Source organism: Lytechinus variegatus, chromosome 13, assembly GCF_018143015.1.
Source record: "Lytechinus variegatus isolate NC3 chromosome 13, Lvar_3.0, whole genome shotgun sequence".
NCBI lineage: Eukaryota > Metazoa > Echinodermata > Echinoidea > Temnopleuroida > Toxopneustidae > Lytechinus > Lytechinus variegatus.
This window is the reverse complement of record NC_054752.1, coordinates 6383854-6399089: the sequence shown is the minus strand read 5'-3', so window position 1 is coordinate 6399089 and position 15236 is coordinate 6383854. Positions and strand designations below refer to the sequence as shown.

The 15236-nt window shown below is 36.6% G+C and overlaps 1 protein-coding gene across 2 annotated transcripts in view; it reads left to right on the top strand.

Moving 5' to 3' along the window:
• The first annotated feature begins 43 nt into the window (after positions 1-43).
• LOC121425874 (DNA-directed RNA polymerase I subunit RPA2-like) overlaps positions 44-15236 on the top strand; it is a 36168-nt gene continuing 20975 nt past the window's right edge. The window contains exons 1-11 of one of the 2 annotated variants that reach the window (XM_041621957.1): positions 44-116; positions 147-228; positions 6640-6774; positions 7457-7531; positions 9077-9196; positions 9671-9811; positions 10917-11015; positions 11498-11593; positions 12441-12517; positions 13534-13734; positions 14621-14738. In XM_041621957.1, coding sequence (XP_041477891.1) covers positions 112-116; positions 147-228; positions 6640-6774; positions 7457-7531; positions 9077-9196; positions 9671-9811; positions 10917-11015; positions 11498-11593; positions 12441-12517; positions 13534-13734; positions 14621-14738 — 1149 coding nt within the window. In that variant the 5' untranslated portion in view covers positions 44-111. Of the gene's footprint in view, positions 229-6639; positions 6775-7456; positions 7532-9076; positions 9197-9670; positions 9812-10916; positions 11016-11497; positions 11594-12440; positions 12518-13533; positions 13735-14620; positions 14739-15236 lie in introns of both variants that reach the window. The other variant, XM_041621958.1, reaches the window with a different exon arrangement.

Genomic DNA, 15236 nt, shown 5'->3' with positions numbered 1-15236 from the left:
CTGGGCATGCACGCGCACACATTGAAAGTAAAGAAAGGGGGGTTCAGCGAAAAAAATCTTGCATGTGCGATCGACCAATCTTGTAGCAGCAGTGCAACACTGCAAGTGCGAATGAAATTGTGAATGTGGTGGGGTGGTCGCCCAAAATTTGTCAAAATGAGTGATACACCATCTTACCGTAATCTAACAAATTATGAATATGGGAGACCGAAAGAGTACCAGAACAAGGTTGATATATCATTCGTTTTAAATCTTGATTTTATTTTTACCGTGTAATAAGGAATGTTTCGTGTGTATGCATTGGTGTAGTGTGAGGAGTTGTAATATTGTGTACATTATATGAATCCGACAGCGAACTGACCTAAGTGCGGATATTAGGGTGACTCCACATTCTAATATGGTTCAGTGACAAACGTAGACAGCTGGCAGCCGTCTGTTTCGAGGAGTTTTTTTACATTTTATTTTTTTTATTTCTCGTACACAGACGCTCGCTATCGTGCAGCCACGTCACCATGATTAGATTAGGGGACTTGCAGTGCAATGCAAAATCCCCCGGCCCCGTCAGGGCTCTTCAATTTTTGTCTTTAATGAATAAAAATTTTGGAAGTTAACACAACCAAAATGCAAATTAATATTCCCTCTTGGCATTAATTGCCCAAAAAACGGAGAAAAATCAAGTTAAAAGGAACAAAAACAGTGACTTACCTCGGCTGTCGCGCAAATTGTTAGGTGTTAAATGGTCTAGGAGGTGGACATGCTTTTCGCGGGCTCCTGAATTTCTCTGTATTTTTCCGTCAATTCTTAGAATGGTGTCATTCTTTTTATATCATCTGTTTCGGCATTCGTCAGGGACTGCGGCTGTGCAACTATTTCATCGTCTCATTTAATCACCCGCGTGTTATCGTCGGATGTTTGATGTATTTTTCGCCTTTTCCAGCCTAGAAACAATAACAAAATTTACGTATCCAAGGGTGCGCAAACGGTAATCACCATAGATACGCATCATCCTCCTGTCCAGTGCGCTCTTCATGCCAGTGACGTAATAAAGCAACAGCCCCTTTCCAGATTATGGCGCCACCGAAGAAAGTCAATTCAGCAAAAACTGGGTCAGATGCTCTCTCTGATCTGAAAGATGAGATATCGAGGCTCTCCTCAACGCTCACCGGCAAGCTGTCGCTCTTAGAATCTGCACTTAATGATGTTCGGGAAGGACAGACAGGAATTCTACAGTCACTGTCGTTCCTGAGTGACAAGTATGATGAACTCAAGGTTACTGTGGAGATGCTGCAAAGTGAGAATAAGGAGTTGAAAGCAAAGAACAGAGATCTGGAGGAGAGAGTTGGTGACCTGACTGGTGAAGTTCGAGACCTGAATCAGTACCATCGCAGGGTGAATCTTGAGATAGCTGGAATTCCGGAGCAGAAGGACGAAAATCCGGAGGAGATAGCACTCAAGGTGGCACAGAAGGTAGATCAGACGATCATGAAGAGTGACATCGACATCGCCCATCGAATTGGTTCCCCTAAAGATCGACGAGGTGCGAGACCCATCATCGTGAGATTTACGAATCGCCGATCTCGGAATGCTGTATACGAAGGAAGGCGAAAGATGAGAAGCGTTTCGACGAAGGATGTTGGAATCCAAGGTGCACCAGCTAAGAAGATCTTCATCAACGAAAACCTGATCCCTGCAACTCGTGCTCTCTTTGGAGAAGTGAACGTGGAAAGAAAGAAGGCTGGCTTCAAGTTCCTTTGGACATATAATGGAAGGATATACTTGAGGAAGGAAGATACGGCATCTCCTATCATTATTCATTCTCGAGAAGACATGGCCAAGATTAAGTAAATATTATCTTGTCTATATGTTCCTTGTAAATAACATTTGATTCTAATGATGAACATTAATGATCGTTATCTTAGTCAAGAGATTTATGATAAATATGATGAGTTGAAATGTGATTTGGATCCAAACGATAATGCCTCTGGTCTTATTTCCTCTAAATATTACACTGAGAACTTAGCAAAAAATGTTTTCAAAAGTTTGCCCGACTCCTGCTTATCCCTTTTACACCTTAATATCAGAAGTTTAAATAAGAATTGTGAACGTTTTCGGATGTTTCTTGATAATACTCGAGTTCCACATAATACAATATTAGGTTTAACTGAGACTTGGCTTTCAGATAAAAATGACATTTTGTTTTCTTTACCTGGTTATGATATGCTTTCAAAAAATCGTGAAAATAGAATAGGTGGTGGCGTTGCATTCTTTGTACCGAATCACTTTGATTATGTTATCATTGAAGACATGTCATTCTTAAGTGAATCGTTGGAAACGTTGTTTATCGAAATTACTGACCGAAATAAATGCAAAACCATCTTAGGAGTTATCTATAAGCCACCTCAAAGCAACCATACTGATTTTCTTGATTCATTGAATAATTTATTAAATCATAATTCTGTTCAAAACAAAAGGTGTATAATAATGGGAGATTTTAATTATGATCTTTTATCGAGCAATATTAATACTTCCACACATGAATTTTTAGAGACTTTTCTCTCTGCTTCCTTCCTTCCACTCATTTCTAAACCCACTAGAATAACCAGAACTTCAGCAACTCTCATTGATAACTTCTTTTCAAATATACATTCAGAGTTTAATGCTGGAATCGTTCTGTCAGATATATCTGATCATTTTCCGATATTTATGCATTACACTGATAAATTTCAACCAAAGAATACCCCCAGTGATTTCACAAAAAGACGCGTGTTTAGTGATGAAAACATTAATCGTTTGAAGTTAAGCCTTGAGGAAGAAACTTGGCATGATGTATTTAATAACGAAGATGTTAATCATTCGTATGTTAATTTCATTAACATTTTCATGTCTCACGTAAATCGAAATATTCCTTTTTCTACACATAAGTCTAAAAATTATAAGAAGTCGCCAAGACTTCCTTGGATTACGAATTCGATTCTGCGATCGATAAATCGAAAAAATAGGTTGTACTATAAACATATGTCTAAATGTACTGATCAAACAAGGATTCAATATACAAGTTATAAGAATGTACTTACAAGTGTCATTCGCACAGCAAAAAAGGTATATTATCATGACCAATTTAATCGCTGTCAAAATGATCTAAGGCGAACATGGAAGATAATTAATTCTACCCTTCACAATGGATCAAAGCATCCTAGGATTACTAAGCTTAGGCATGATAATGCTATAATTGAGAATACAGTTCAAATGGCAAATATATTTAACAATTATTTTTCCAATGTAGGTTTTAACCTCGCTAGCCATATACCACCAACAGATCACTCTTTTCATAACTATCTGACTGATAGAAACGAAAGTTCTTTATTTTTCTCTCCTACCTACCCACAAGAAATAATCAAAATAATATATGGGCTGAAATTGAATAAGAGTGCAGGATTTGATGGAATCGATAACAACCTTCTGCAAAAAACTATGAATTATATTGTTCATCCTCTTGTTCATATATTCAATCTGTCTTTATCATCTGGAAATATTCCAGAATCAATGAAAATATCGAAAATAATTCCTGTTTTCAAAAAGGGTGATAGAGAGCTAAAAAATAATTATAGACCCATTTCATTGCTAACAACTTTGTCCAAAATCCTTGAGAAGTTGGTCCACATTCGTACAATAAATTTCTTTCATAAGCACAATATTCTTTCTAATACTCAATATGGCTTCCGAGAAAAGAGTAGCACTACTCATGCAATACTTTCCTTAGTTCAAAAGGTTGCCAAAGAAAGTGACCAGTCTTCTAGTACGGTTGGTTTGTTCATAGATTTTTCTAAAGCATTTGATACTGTTGATCACGACATCCTTCTTTTCAAACTATCACATTACGGCATTCGGGGAAAACCATTGATATGGTTTAGGAATTATCTTAAAGGGCGCTCCCAGTTCGTTTCAATTAATGACAATTTCTCTGAACACAAGCCTGTCCTTTGCGGAGTTCCACAGGGCAGTATTCTTGGTCCACTTTTGTTTATAATTTATATAAATGACATTGAAAAGTCGTCTAGGCTACTTCAATTCATTCTTTTTGCTGATGATTCAAACATATTTTTCTCACATCATGATCCAAAACAATTGACGCAAATGTTAAATCAAGAACTTAAAAACGTTGCAAATTGGATAAAAGCAAACAAATTATCACTAAACCTTGATAAAACTAGTTATATGCTGTTTAGTAATAAATTTGAAGCTTTACCAAGTGATGTAATTTTTGATGGTACTGTCATCCAAAGGGTCCGATCCACTCGATTCCTTGGACTAATCATAGATGACAAGCTTTCTTGGAAACCGCACATTGATAATGTCTGCAAAATCATGGCTCGAAATACTGGCATCCTTGGTAAATTAAAACAATTCTTACCACACACTATTATGCTATCCTTGTATTCTACATTAATCCTCCCTTACTTAAATTATGGACTTATCGCTTGGGGTAATGCAACAAATTGGCTGATCGATAGAATATTTATATTGCAAAAAAGAGCTATTCGTGTAATAAATAATGCAGATTTCCGGGCACATACAAATAATCTATTCTTAAAAAATAAAATTCTGAAAATCAAAGAATTGTACACTTTTCAACTTGGACAGTTTATGTTCAAGCTCAATACTAAACAACTACCTTTGCCTCTAATTGATATGTTTTTAAAAAATAGTTCGATTCATAGTCACTTCACTCGCCAAGCAAACTCTTTTCATTTGCCATTGAACAGGACATCATTTGCTCAAAAAACGTTTATATTTTTGGGTCCTAAACTATGGAATTCATTTACAATTGATATAAAACAATGCAATTCTATACAAATGTTCAAAAAACGACTTAAATTATTTCTCCTGAATTATTACTAAATATTCAATTCATCAATTTCAAATTAGGCCTTCAGTGTTAAGTGGAAAACCTTTAATAATTTGTATATACTGTGAATGATTCATATATATATTTTTTAAAATATGATGCATATGATTTGTATAATAATGTATATATTCCATAATGTAAATATTGTTACGTTTTTTGTTTGTTTGTTTTATTTCGTTTTTTACAAAAAAAGGCAATTCAGTTGCTATAAAAAAGTAATTAAAACAATAAGGGGGGCCTACATTTTACAAGCTCTGCTTTTTAGTTGGCCCTCCCTCCCTTTCAAATATTTATATATCTCGATCTGATGATTGTCTATTGTAATTTTAGAATGTAATTTATTTTTTGTATGTACTTCAAATGTGATTGTAATATGTTACTATGTCAATTGAATTATAATTGTAAATATGAAATTGAAAGTGGAAAATAAATAATTGAATTGAATTGAATTGAAAAATTCACTTCCCCGTTTTATCCAATCTTAAGTACATAAACATATGGCCATTGAGTCCCCTGTACAGATCGCGCTAGAACTTCGGTCTCTGTATTTGGTGAGTGAAGCCAACGGAGTTCAGCTGAACAACCAACATAACAAAGACCGAAGCTTTTGGTCTAGATCTATGACAAACGTAGCACTCACACGTACTGCGACTACGAGGTTATACATCTGACGGAAGTTGATCTCCTCCACTCACCGGAGGAGAAGTATGATTTTGTCTTCTCCAATTTTATTATCCTTGACTTGAGTTTAGCCTTTCCTCTACATTATTTTTTCCAAGCATTATTTGTCATGTTTGTCATTTCTAAATTCTAGGCCTACATGTTATCTGCATGATCTGACATCATTTTATTTCAGAATCAAGCAAAATTAGGCCTAGATGGAATTTAAATTTTAAGTTTGACTTTTTTTTTAGATAGAGAGTGGTTTTAATTTGGGGGTTGGAATTGTATCTTTTTTGTTTAGTCTAATTAGGCCTAAGATTTCAAGATCTATTTTATATTTCTGCAGGGCTCCCACTCTCGATCTCTTAGTCTTAATTCTCTTTCCGATACCAATGTTTATTGTTAAGACATGGGATTTTTTGTTGTTGTTGAAACACTGAGTATAATTTAGCTTCCGACCAGGCAGAGTTTTCATGATGTGCTTATTGTGCTACTACTTGGAAAAGCTATTCTAAAGTTAGATCTTTATAATAAGGAGAGTGTCGCTAGAGCTTAGAGTTAATGTTTAAAGAAACTGAAGAATCTTATTTAGATGCCAGATGTTAGAGACTCTAGACTTTATATCTGATTTTTGTCTCATCTGCAACAAGTCAAAAGTTAACTTTCTGAAACCTGGACATAGAGCTAGGAGTAGGATATTTAAGTGTCACCATGGTTATACTGATCATGTAAGTTTCAGGTCACATTGGGGTCAATGAATTTTGTACTTGTTGTGGTACTTGTATCTTAAATTTAACAAGGATAAGAAATTGAATTTTTAAGATAATTTTGAGAAATGAGTAGCCTATGTTCATAAAACATTATGATAGATTTGATAGATTATAAGAATTAACAAGAGAATTCATCATAGTTTTAATTATTTCTTTTTCTTTAATCCTGATTGTGATGGTGATTGCAGGCTTGGCCTTTGCTAATATGTCCTTCTTATTCCTTGATGAAGTTGGAGGTTAATACATGGCTGGTGTTTACAATTGATTTGGATTCTGTCTTTTTTTTCATTGTGAAAACAGCTCCTAGAAGATGCAGTGCGCCCTCATATAGAATCCTTCAATTACATGCTTGACGATGGATTAGCACAGGCAGTGAGGAACATCAACCCAGTGGAGTTCCTATTGGATGATGAAAGAATTTCACTTTCATATGAGGTATCATTATTAGGAAAGATTTGAACAGTATTTTGGAAATCAAATAATAATATGATGAAATAGATATATATATTTTTTTATCAGTATAAAAAGTTTCATTTGATCCAAAAGATTCCGGAATGACTAGAAGAAGATAACATGTGAAGTAAAAAAAACAAAGTAAACATTGTACTTTTGCTTGATACATGTAATTATTAATGTTCTTATGTTTCTGACTAGCTGAGTAGTTTAAATGAGAGAAAGTTAGAGACAGATTTTTACTCATGAAAACATTACTCTGGAATCGCCATTGCCTATAACTATAAGTATGAAAATGGGGCGTTACGCGAGTACACTGTATATGCACAAGTATGGAATGCCATCAATAGTAATTTTCAGCTATCTTGTTTCATTCTAATTTCTAAAATGATTCATCTCCATCTTTACTCCCAAGTATTCCTTAAATACATAAGCGAAAAAATACTTCTACATTTTCCTTAAAATTCACATGAAATCCTGCCTTATCCAAAACTTTTTTGGATAAATTTCATCTTTATCCTTTCTGGCCCATAGTGTTCTTATTCCCTGGGTCACCTGTACATCACAATATGCTCTTATGTTATGAATGTCCTGTTCTAATTTGTTGTTATGTGTTTTTTTTAATTGGATACATTCACTTTGTGATGTTTTTTTTTCTTCATAGGATGCATTCATTGGTGTACCAACCATTGCCAGAGGAAACTTGTTTGCTTCTACTCTTAAAGTCTACCCATCAGAGGTAGGTTCAGGGGTACCGTTTCATGAAAGTTGTCAGCACTGACAAATTGATTGTCACTGACAGTTTCTATAGTAACAGAGGCCAGTGCCTCTCAGCCAATCATAACCAAGGATTTCACTGAAATTATCAGTAATGATACTCCAATGGAACTCCCCAAAGGTCGCTTGATGTCTTTTTCTCTCATTGGCCCTGAGAAATTGGTTATTTTTATCTTATTTAGTATTGAATTTCCTTGAAAATGTGTTGCGAAAGCAATCTAATTTTCAATGATTAACCCTATCTAGGCTGGGGTATTTTGGGAGTTCCTATGGCCGAGGGGGGGGCCTCCCAGGCCCCCCCCCCAAGATCTCGGCTGTCGACTGCGCGATCACGCCGAAAATTGGCACGCGGTTGCCTGGGACATAATCTACAAGATTGTGTAGTAATTTATTTCATGCGAATCGCTATTAAGTGATTATGCTAATTTATGCGTAATTAGTATGCGAAATCATACTTTTTCCTTTAACTCCCTAAATACAGCTCCAAATGTACTAATTTTTGGTATAGAAACTCTTTGTGGTGTCCTTAGCAAGTGTACATGAAAAAAATTGTGATATCAAATCGTTTTCTTATTTATTATATTGTTTTTTGCAATTTCTTATGTATTTCTTTGTTTTTTGACCTTTTGTTTTTCATTGTTTTTTCAATGAAATTTGTTGGGGACTCATCTGTGATCATAAAAAGCATAGAATGAATACATTTAGACTAGCAAAACTAAAAATAATCAAACATTTATGAATTTTGGTTGAAAACACAATTTGCATTGACTTTGTACATGAAATCACGTTTTTGAGCAATTTTCGGTCTGACATGCACTTACATAATGTTGCGTAATTTCAAAACCACGTACCCGGGTGATGCAAAATTGGTCTCAAAAGTTGCGCAAGACTTGAAAGTAAAAATTCAGCAAGCGGCGTAGTCAAAAAATTGAGGGGGGGGGCATCCGAGGCCCCCCCCCCGGCCTAGATAGGGTTAAAATCAAATTTGAGCTATAGGTGAACAATTTGGGATTATGTGCAATGTACATTATAATCAAAATGCCATTTATAGGTAGATATGCTCTTCAGCAATATCTTGAAGTGGCGGGTTATCAGTAAAAGTTCATTTAAATTTTTAAATCTATCATCAGGAACCACGATCAAAGATATGGGAATGTTAAGTCTAAAATGATAATGACTTCCTTTTATAGTGCTAACACATCAGAAGTCTCTAAGTGCTCAATAATGATGCAGGATGATTACCCCAGCTTTAGCAGAGCAGGTGTTAGGCGCACTCTGTTTCAAGGACGAAATTCCTGCCAAGTCCTTATTTACCTCACCTGGGATGATTTCAGCAAAATCTGGGTAAATTTCTTGCTGAGGGGAATTGTACATCCTGGAGGAGGATTTGAACCAATGACCCTCTAGGGGGAAATGTTGGAGTGAGAACCACTACACCATGACGACACCTTCAGAGTGATCAAAGTTGATCAAAGTTGCTTTTAAAAATACATTTGTTTCCTTTTAGTGTCGACAGCGTGGGACAACGTACCAGGCCCCTCTTCAAGCAAGGGTGCTCTGGCAACGTAGCAATGGAGACAGTGGGAGCGTCATGCGTCCTCTGGGCCAGATACCCATCCTTGTAAAAGTAAGTCAATAAATCCAATCCAAATCCATATTTCATTGTTCAAAAATAGAAGTCTTCAAATAGAAATATTCCGAAAATTCTTCTTGGGCCTGGCAGCCACTGTGCAGCATCAGATCGACGAGATCTATCCCTTTGATGGTGAATGCCAGACAGGGTAGCAGCAACTTCCAAAATACGTCTTTTGGTCTGACGAAGGAGGGTTTGAACTCTTGACCTCCCGGTTGTGAGACAGACGCCCTACCAACTGAGCCAATACAGTACACCGAAATACAATTCAGGAAAGCTTTATCATTCCTGCCAACTGTTATGAGAAATTACTAGTAGTATTTGTTGAAAATATGACATGAACAAGATGGTGCAGAAGGACATAAAAAGAGATGAATTGGTTTTGTACACTCTTGCACACATTTTCTATTATTATGGATATTATTGAAACCTGCTGAATAAATGAATGAATTCTGTCCTTTTTTTCAGTGTAAGAATTGCAATCTTCATAACCTACCTCCCAGTGAGCTTGTAAAAAGGAAAGAAGAGGGCTCTGAAATGGGAGGTTATTTCATCGCTAACGGCATCGAGAAGGTCATCAGAATGCTCGTCATGCCAAGAAGAAATTTTGTAAGTAGACAAATTCTTTTATAAATTATTGTTTGTGGTATTTTCAATATTTCATAAGGTGAGTATCTTTGAGCGGGCAAAAAATTCTTCATGTAATTTATTGTTTATCATTATGAATGAGCGTTTGGTACAGCAAAATCAGTAAATAGCACCTATCAGGAAACACTGATAAGCTTTCCGACCTGCAATAATCAGAGTAACATTGCATGATTAAAAAGTATTCTACAAACTTCAAATATCTCCATGTTCAGGGCTATTTAAATTTTTTTAACCATGTATAACTGAGTTAATAATAATAATAATAATATTTGAAATTTATATAGTGCATAATAGTCAAAAGACTCTCTATGCGCTTTACAAAATATATTTAGTAACTAATATATTAAATCTAAATTATACAATAAACCTTAATCCTAAAATACTTGATGCAATTAGAACAAATTAAATCAATACACAAAGTTACATCACTAATGAAGTGAAAACTTCCAATATTTAACAACATAATATATTCAACATTATAAAAATAAGTTATGAGTTGGAATTATTTCCTCAAGTTGACATGTTTTCATCATCTTTTGTTTTGTTCTATGTATATACATTGTATCTACATGTGTGTAAACCAGTGAAAAAAAAAATTTCCTTTATGGACAGTAAAGCTATTCAATTCAGTTTCTTCTTTGAAATGAGGATATTATGATGTGAGCAAACATTTAGTACATCCATTTGTTAATTCAACCTTTTCCCTCAATAAGAGTTTTACTTTGTAGTAACAAATTTGAAAGGATAAGTTCCAGTGTATGATCAGTTCTGGGGGGTGTTTCACAAAGATTTAAGTATTACTTAGAGTCACACTTAAATGCCTTGTTGGGTGCGGTATAAAAGGCCTGACCGCATTAGTCAGATCGTGCAAAGAAGATGCGCACTACTGCGTATAATTTATCAAAAAGATTGCGCGTTGCATATCATGTACGCGTCGGCATTTAAGTGTGATTTAAGTCATACTTACCATATTTCTTTGTGAAACACCCCCCTGATATGATAATGTAATTTGCATAAAATGTGCATTTCATAAGAAATTAATAAATGTTTACATTTCATATTGCAGCCACTGGCCATCAACCGTCCAAAATGGAAGAGCAGAGGAAAAGGTTTCACAGAGTTTGGTGTCCAGATGAGATGTGTCCGTAATGACCAGTCGATAGTTGTAAGTGACAAATCACAGATTTCTAGTAAATTGCTCAACTCTTTACCCATCACGGACGTAATCCCTCCTGTCCCACATTTATAAGCCAGTTCGTAGTTCCTTTCTGTGAATGATCAAAAGATTCTACGCATGATCAGAGGAAGGTCATTTGTACTAAAGTGACATGGTGGTTTAAAATCTAATGAGACAAGCACCAACTTTTACGTCTTGATTATTCATATATTTTTTTGAATTGTGTTTTTCATTTACATCCAAAAACAACTACAATGCTTCCACGAACGACTGGTATTTCACAGTTTGCCAAGTACATTGTGCAACATGCTTTCTCCCACCTGCTCTTTTGTCTTGTCTCTTTTTCCCCTCTCTTATTTTCTTTCTGTGGGTGAATCAGTGCAATTGTCACCAGAGCAAACGTCATGCTTATACACAAAGATGTCTGATTTATGGGAAAATAAGATGCCTTTTATTTCTCTTCCTTCAAGACAATTACCCTTCATTACCTGACCACAGGGAGCATCGTAGTGAGCTTTGCGTACAACAAGGAAATCTTCTTCCTCCCATTACTACTAGTTGTCAGGGTAAGAATTGGGTGATGAGGTGGTGATGGTGGTGGTGGTGGTGGTGATGATGATGAAGATGATTATGATGATGATGATGATGGTGATGATGATGATGGTGATGATGATGATGATGATAATGATGATCAAGCAAAGGAAGTACATGGGGGCAATGGCCGATGTCACCCACATGACAGGCTAGATCACCCCTAAAATTTGCGAGACGAATCATTCCACCCCCTGTTAAGGAGGACAAAAAAGAGACTTAAAACTTTGGACTACAGATCGACTGTCGGACAGACCTGCTGTTCCAAAATCATGCAATATTTGAATGTTTCTTCAGAGAGGTCGAGATTGGTTGTGATTGAAATTGGTGCTCAAACTCTCTATGGCCCATATTCTGAAGTCGGGTTTAAAGTTGTGGTTTAGTATGGACAGCCAATTGTTACATAAATCACTAACAGTAGAGATATCATATTTCAACTCATTTGGCTCTCAAATTATTCTTAATTCTAGGAAGTATAAATAGATGATTGTCTTCACCATCGATGAATCAGGAAAGAGCACGGTAAAAGCAACATAAGAAACATACAACGTAATAAATTTTTTTGCAACTTTTGGCTTCCCATAATTTAAGCACAGAGTTAGACCATGGTCTAATTTAAACCTGACTTTAGAATAACTATACTTGCTTATATAGCGCTTAATACTTACTTTGTCAGAAGTCTCTAAGCGCTCTACAGTATATGCAGCATAATTACCCTGGCTTTAGCAGTGCAGCTGTTACGCTGCACTGCTACGCTGCACGGGCCTATTTGTCTTACTCTCTTGTTCTCTCCCTCTTTCTCTGTCCCTCTTGCATCTTTAGGCTCTTGTAGACATCTCTGACCAGCATATATATGATGAGCTTGTCAAAGGAAAAGAAAATGACACATTCTTAGTAGGGTAAGTTGATAGGGTAGTAAAGCTTCACCGATCATGTGCCTGCCTGTGGGTTAATTATTCCACAGTGTAGATGAATCAATATGTAAACAGCGTTGTGGCCCAGTGGATTAGTCTCCGCACTTAGAAACAGAGGGTCGTGGGTTCAAAACCCAGCCATGGTGTAGTTTCCTTCACCAAGAAATTAATCCATATTGTGCTGCACTCAACCCAGGTGAAGTGAATATGGGTTCCAGGAATTTATACCTTGAAATGCCGAGCATGTAAAAGCTGCTTGAGCTACAGCCAGGGTAATAATATCCAGATCCTTTGAAAGCACATAGAGACGTTATTTATAATGTGTTATGATGCGCTATGCAAGAACTGACTATTATTATTATACAATTTAGCAACAAGCATGCATTTAGCAATCTGACACATACGCATGCATTCATTTCCGGAATATCTCTCTCTCATTATATCATGCATGATTGATGCATGAAAATATTGGTTTCAAATCACATTCAAAACTGCCTTTGTGAATTTGGGTCTTTATTGTTTGGTGGCCTGTCTACTTGCCTCTCCCTTTTATTCTGAATACATCTTTATGCCAAATCATTGTCTGCCATGCATCAGCAGAGCAGGCAATAATTCCCTAACAGAGGTCAAAGGTTGCAGTTGGATATGGCATATGTTTCCAAAAAGCTAGATGATTTTGCAGATATGTCTCTATATCTACGGCATATATTTTAACGCTACATTCTATCCATTTCAGATCATCAATACCTAACATGGGCTTTAAACTTGATCTCATTTAGTTGGTGCATTCCATGTTTTGAGGAGAGATAAACGAGTCATCAGAGAAACTGAAGACCATTCACAGACACCATCAAACTCCTCCAATAGGTACTTACTATAGAAACAGATGTGCTATGTTTTTGTATTTGATTTCATAAAGGTGCTAGTACACGTATGTTTTTAGAATGACACTAAACATTCTTTAAAGTTGAATATTTACCCCATTTTCTTGCCATACACAGTTGCGTGACAGGTATGTTGCGACAAACGCACACCCAGAACCTGTCCAGCCAGGAGCAAGCTTTGGAGTACATCGGAGAGCGATTCCGCATCAAGTTGTCCGTTCCTCCCTGGTACACCAACGCCCAGACGGCCAAGTTCCTCCTTCAGCAGTGTATCTGCGTTCATCTGGATTCTAATCAGGATAAATTCCATACACTCACGTAAGTATTGGAATAATGTCTGGTTCGAACAGGATGAATGATGATGGGGTTAATGGTGCTGATGTGGCTGTTGCTGTTCCTAAGTAAATGATGATGATGATGGTGGTGGTGAAGAGGAGGAGATTGATCAGGAGGAGCATGATGAAGATGGAGAGGAGTACCAGAGAATATTGTTTGTATCGTGGAACTGGAAATCGTCATTGAAATGATGATGGTTGTGATTATGGTGATGGTTATGAAAGTGATACAAGTGGATGGTGCTTATGGTGATGATGAGAATGATGATTGATGATGATGATGATGGTGATGATGATGATGATGATGGTGATGATGATGATTGATGATGATGATGATGATGATGGTGATGATGATGATGATGATGATGATGATGATGATGATGGTGATGTTGATGATGATGATGATGATGCTGCTGCTGCTACTGGTGTCAAAATGATGAGGAGGAAGAGGAGAAGCAAGGGGAAGATGACAGGAATTCCAATTGATTTTCATGATGAGTTTTACGGTGATGGTGATTTCAAAGGTACTGACAATAACAAAAGGATTGTGATGGTTGTAGAAATGTTGCTGCTGCTGATGACAGTTTTGATGTTCATGATGGCGGTAATGAGCAGGAAGATGAGAATATTGATAACTTTGAGGTCGATGATAATGCTGATTTTAATAATAGTGTAGATGATGGTGATGGTGATGAATGCTTGTGGTGATGATGGTTGCGGTGATGATACTGCTATCGGTGATGATAATGGTTGTAGTTGTTCTGTTGCTGATAATGATGATGGTGGTGTTGGTGATATTTGTGGTTACAGTAGTGTTGGTGGTAGTAATGGTGATGATTCCCCCCCCCCTCCCTTTCTTCTTTCCTTAGATTCATGGCTAGGAAGTTATTTGCCTTCACCCAGGGAGAGTGCACAGCAGAGAATGCAGACAGTCCGATGAACCAGGAAGTACTTCTAGCAGGTCACCTCTACCTCATGGTTCTCAAGGTCAGGTCATGATTCAATCCAAAACCATTCACTAGTCAATGCTTCAATCAATTGAATGGAATGTATGTTCAAGAAGTACAGTACAATTAAGTTTTTTTCTGAAACACATTTATTATTATATAGTCTTATGCAGCATAGCCAGTTGCCACTGCTATCCACCCAAAACTCCAATTGCTGTATGGATAGAATCAAGCAAGCCCCCCCCATATATATATTTTTGGGGGCTAAGTTTTACAACTAACTGCCTAAATCTGCAACAAAGGATAAGCTTAAACATTGCAATGATATTTCCAGGACTCCCTTTTTTAGTTTCCAGTGAGGGCTTTTTTGAGCATTTTTGGGGCGAAATTGTGCGTAGCCCCCATGTAATTTTTGCCATGAGATCACATGATGAAAAATGAAATGGGTACTTCTTGAAATTGATAGTTTCATCATCCTTAAGCTCCTTTCATCACGCTTTAGCGCCTATTAATATGGCGGCTCAGCTACAGTCGGGGT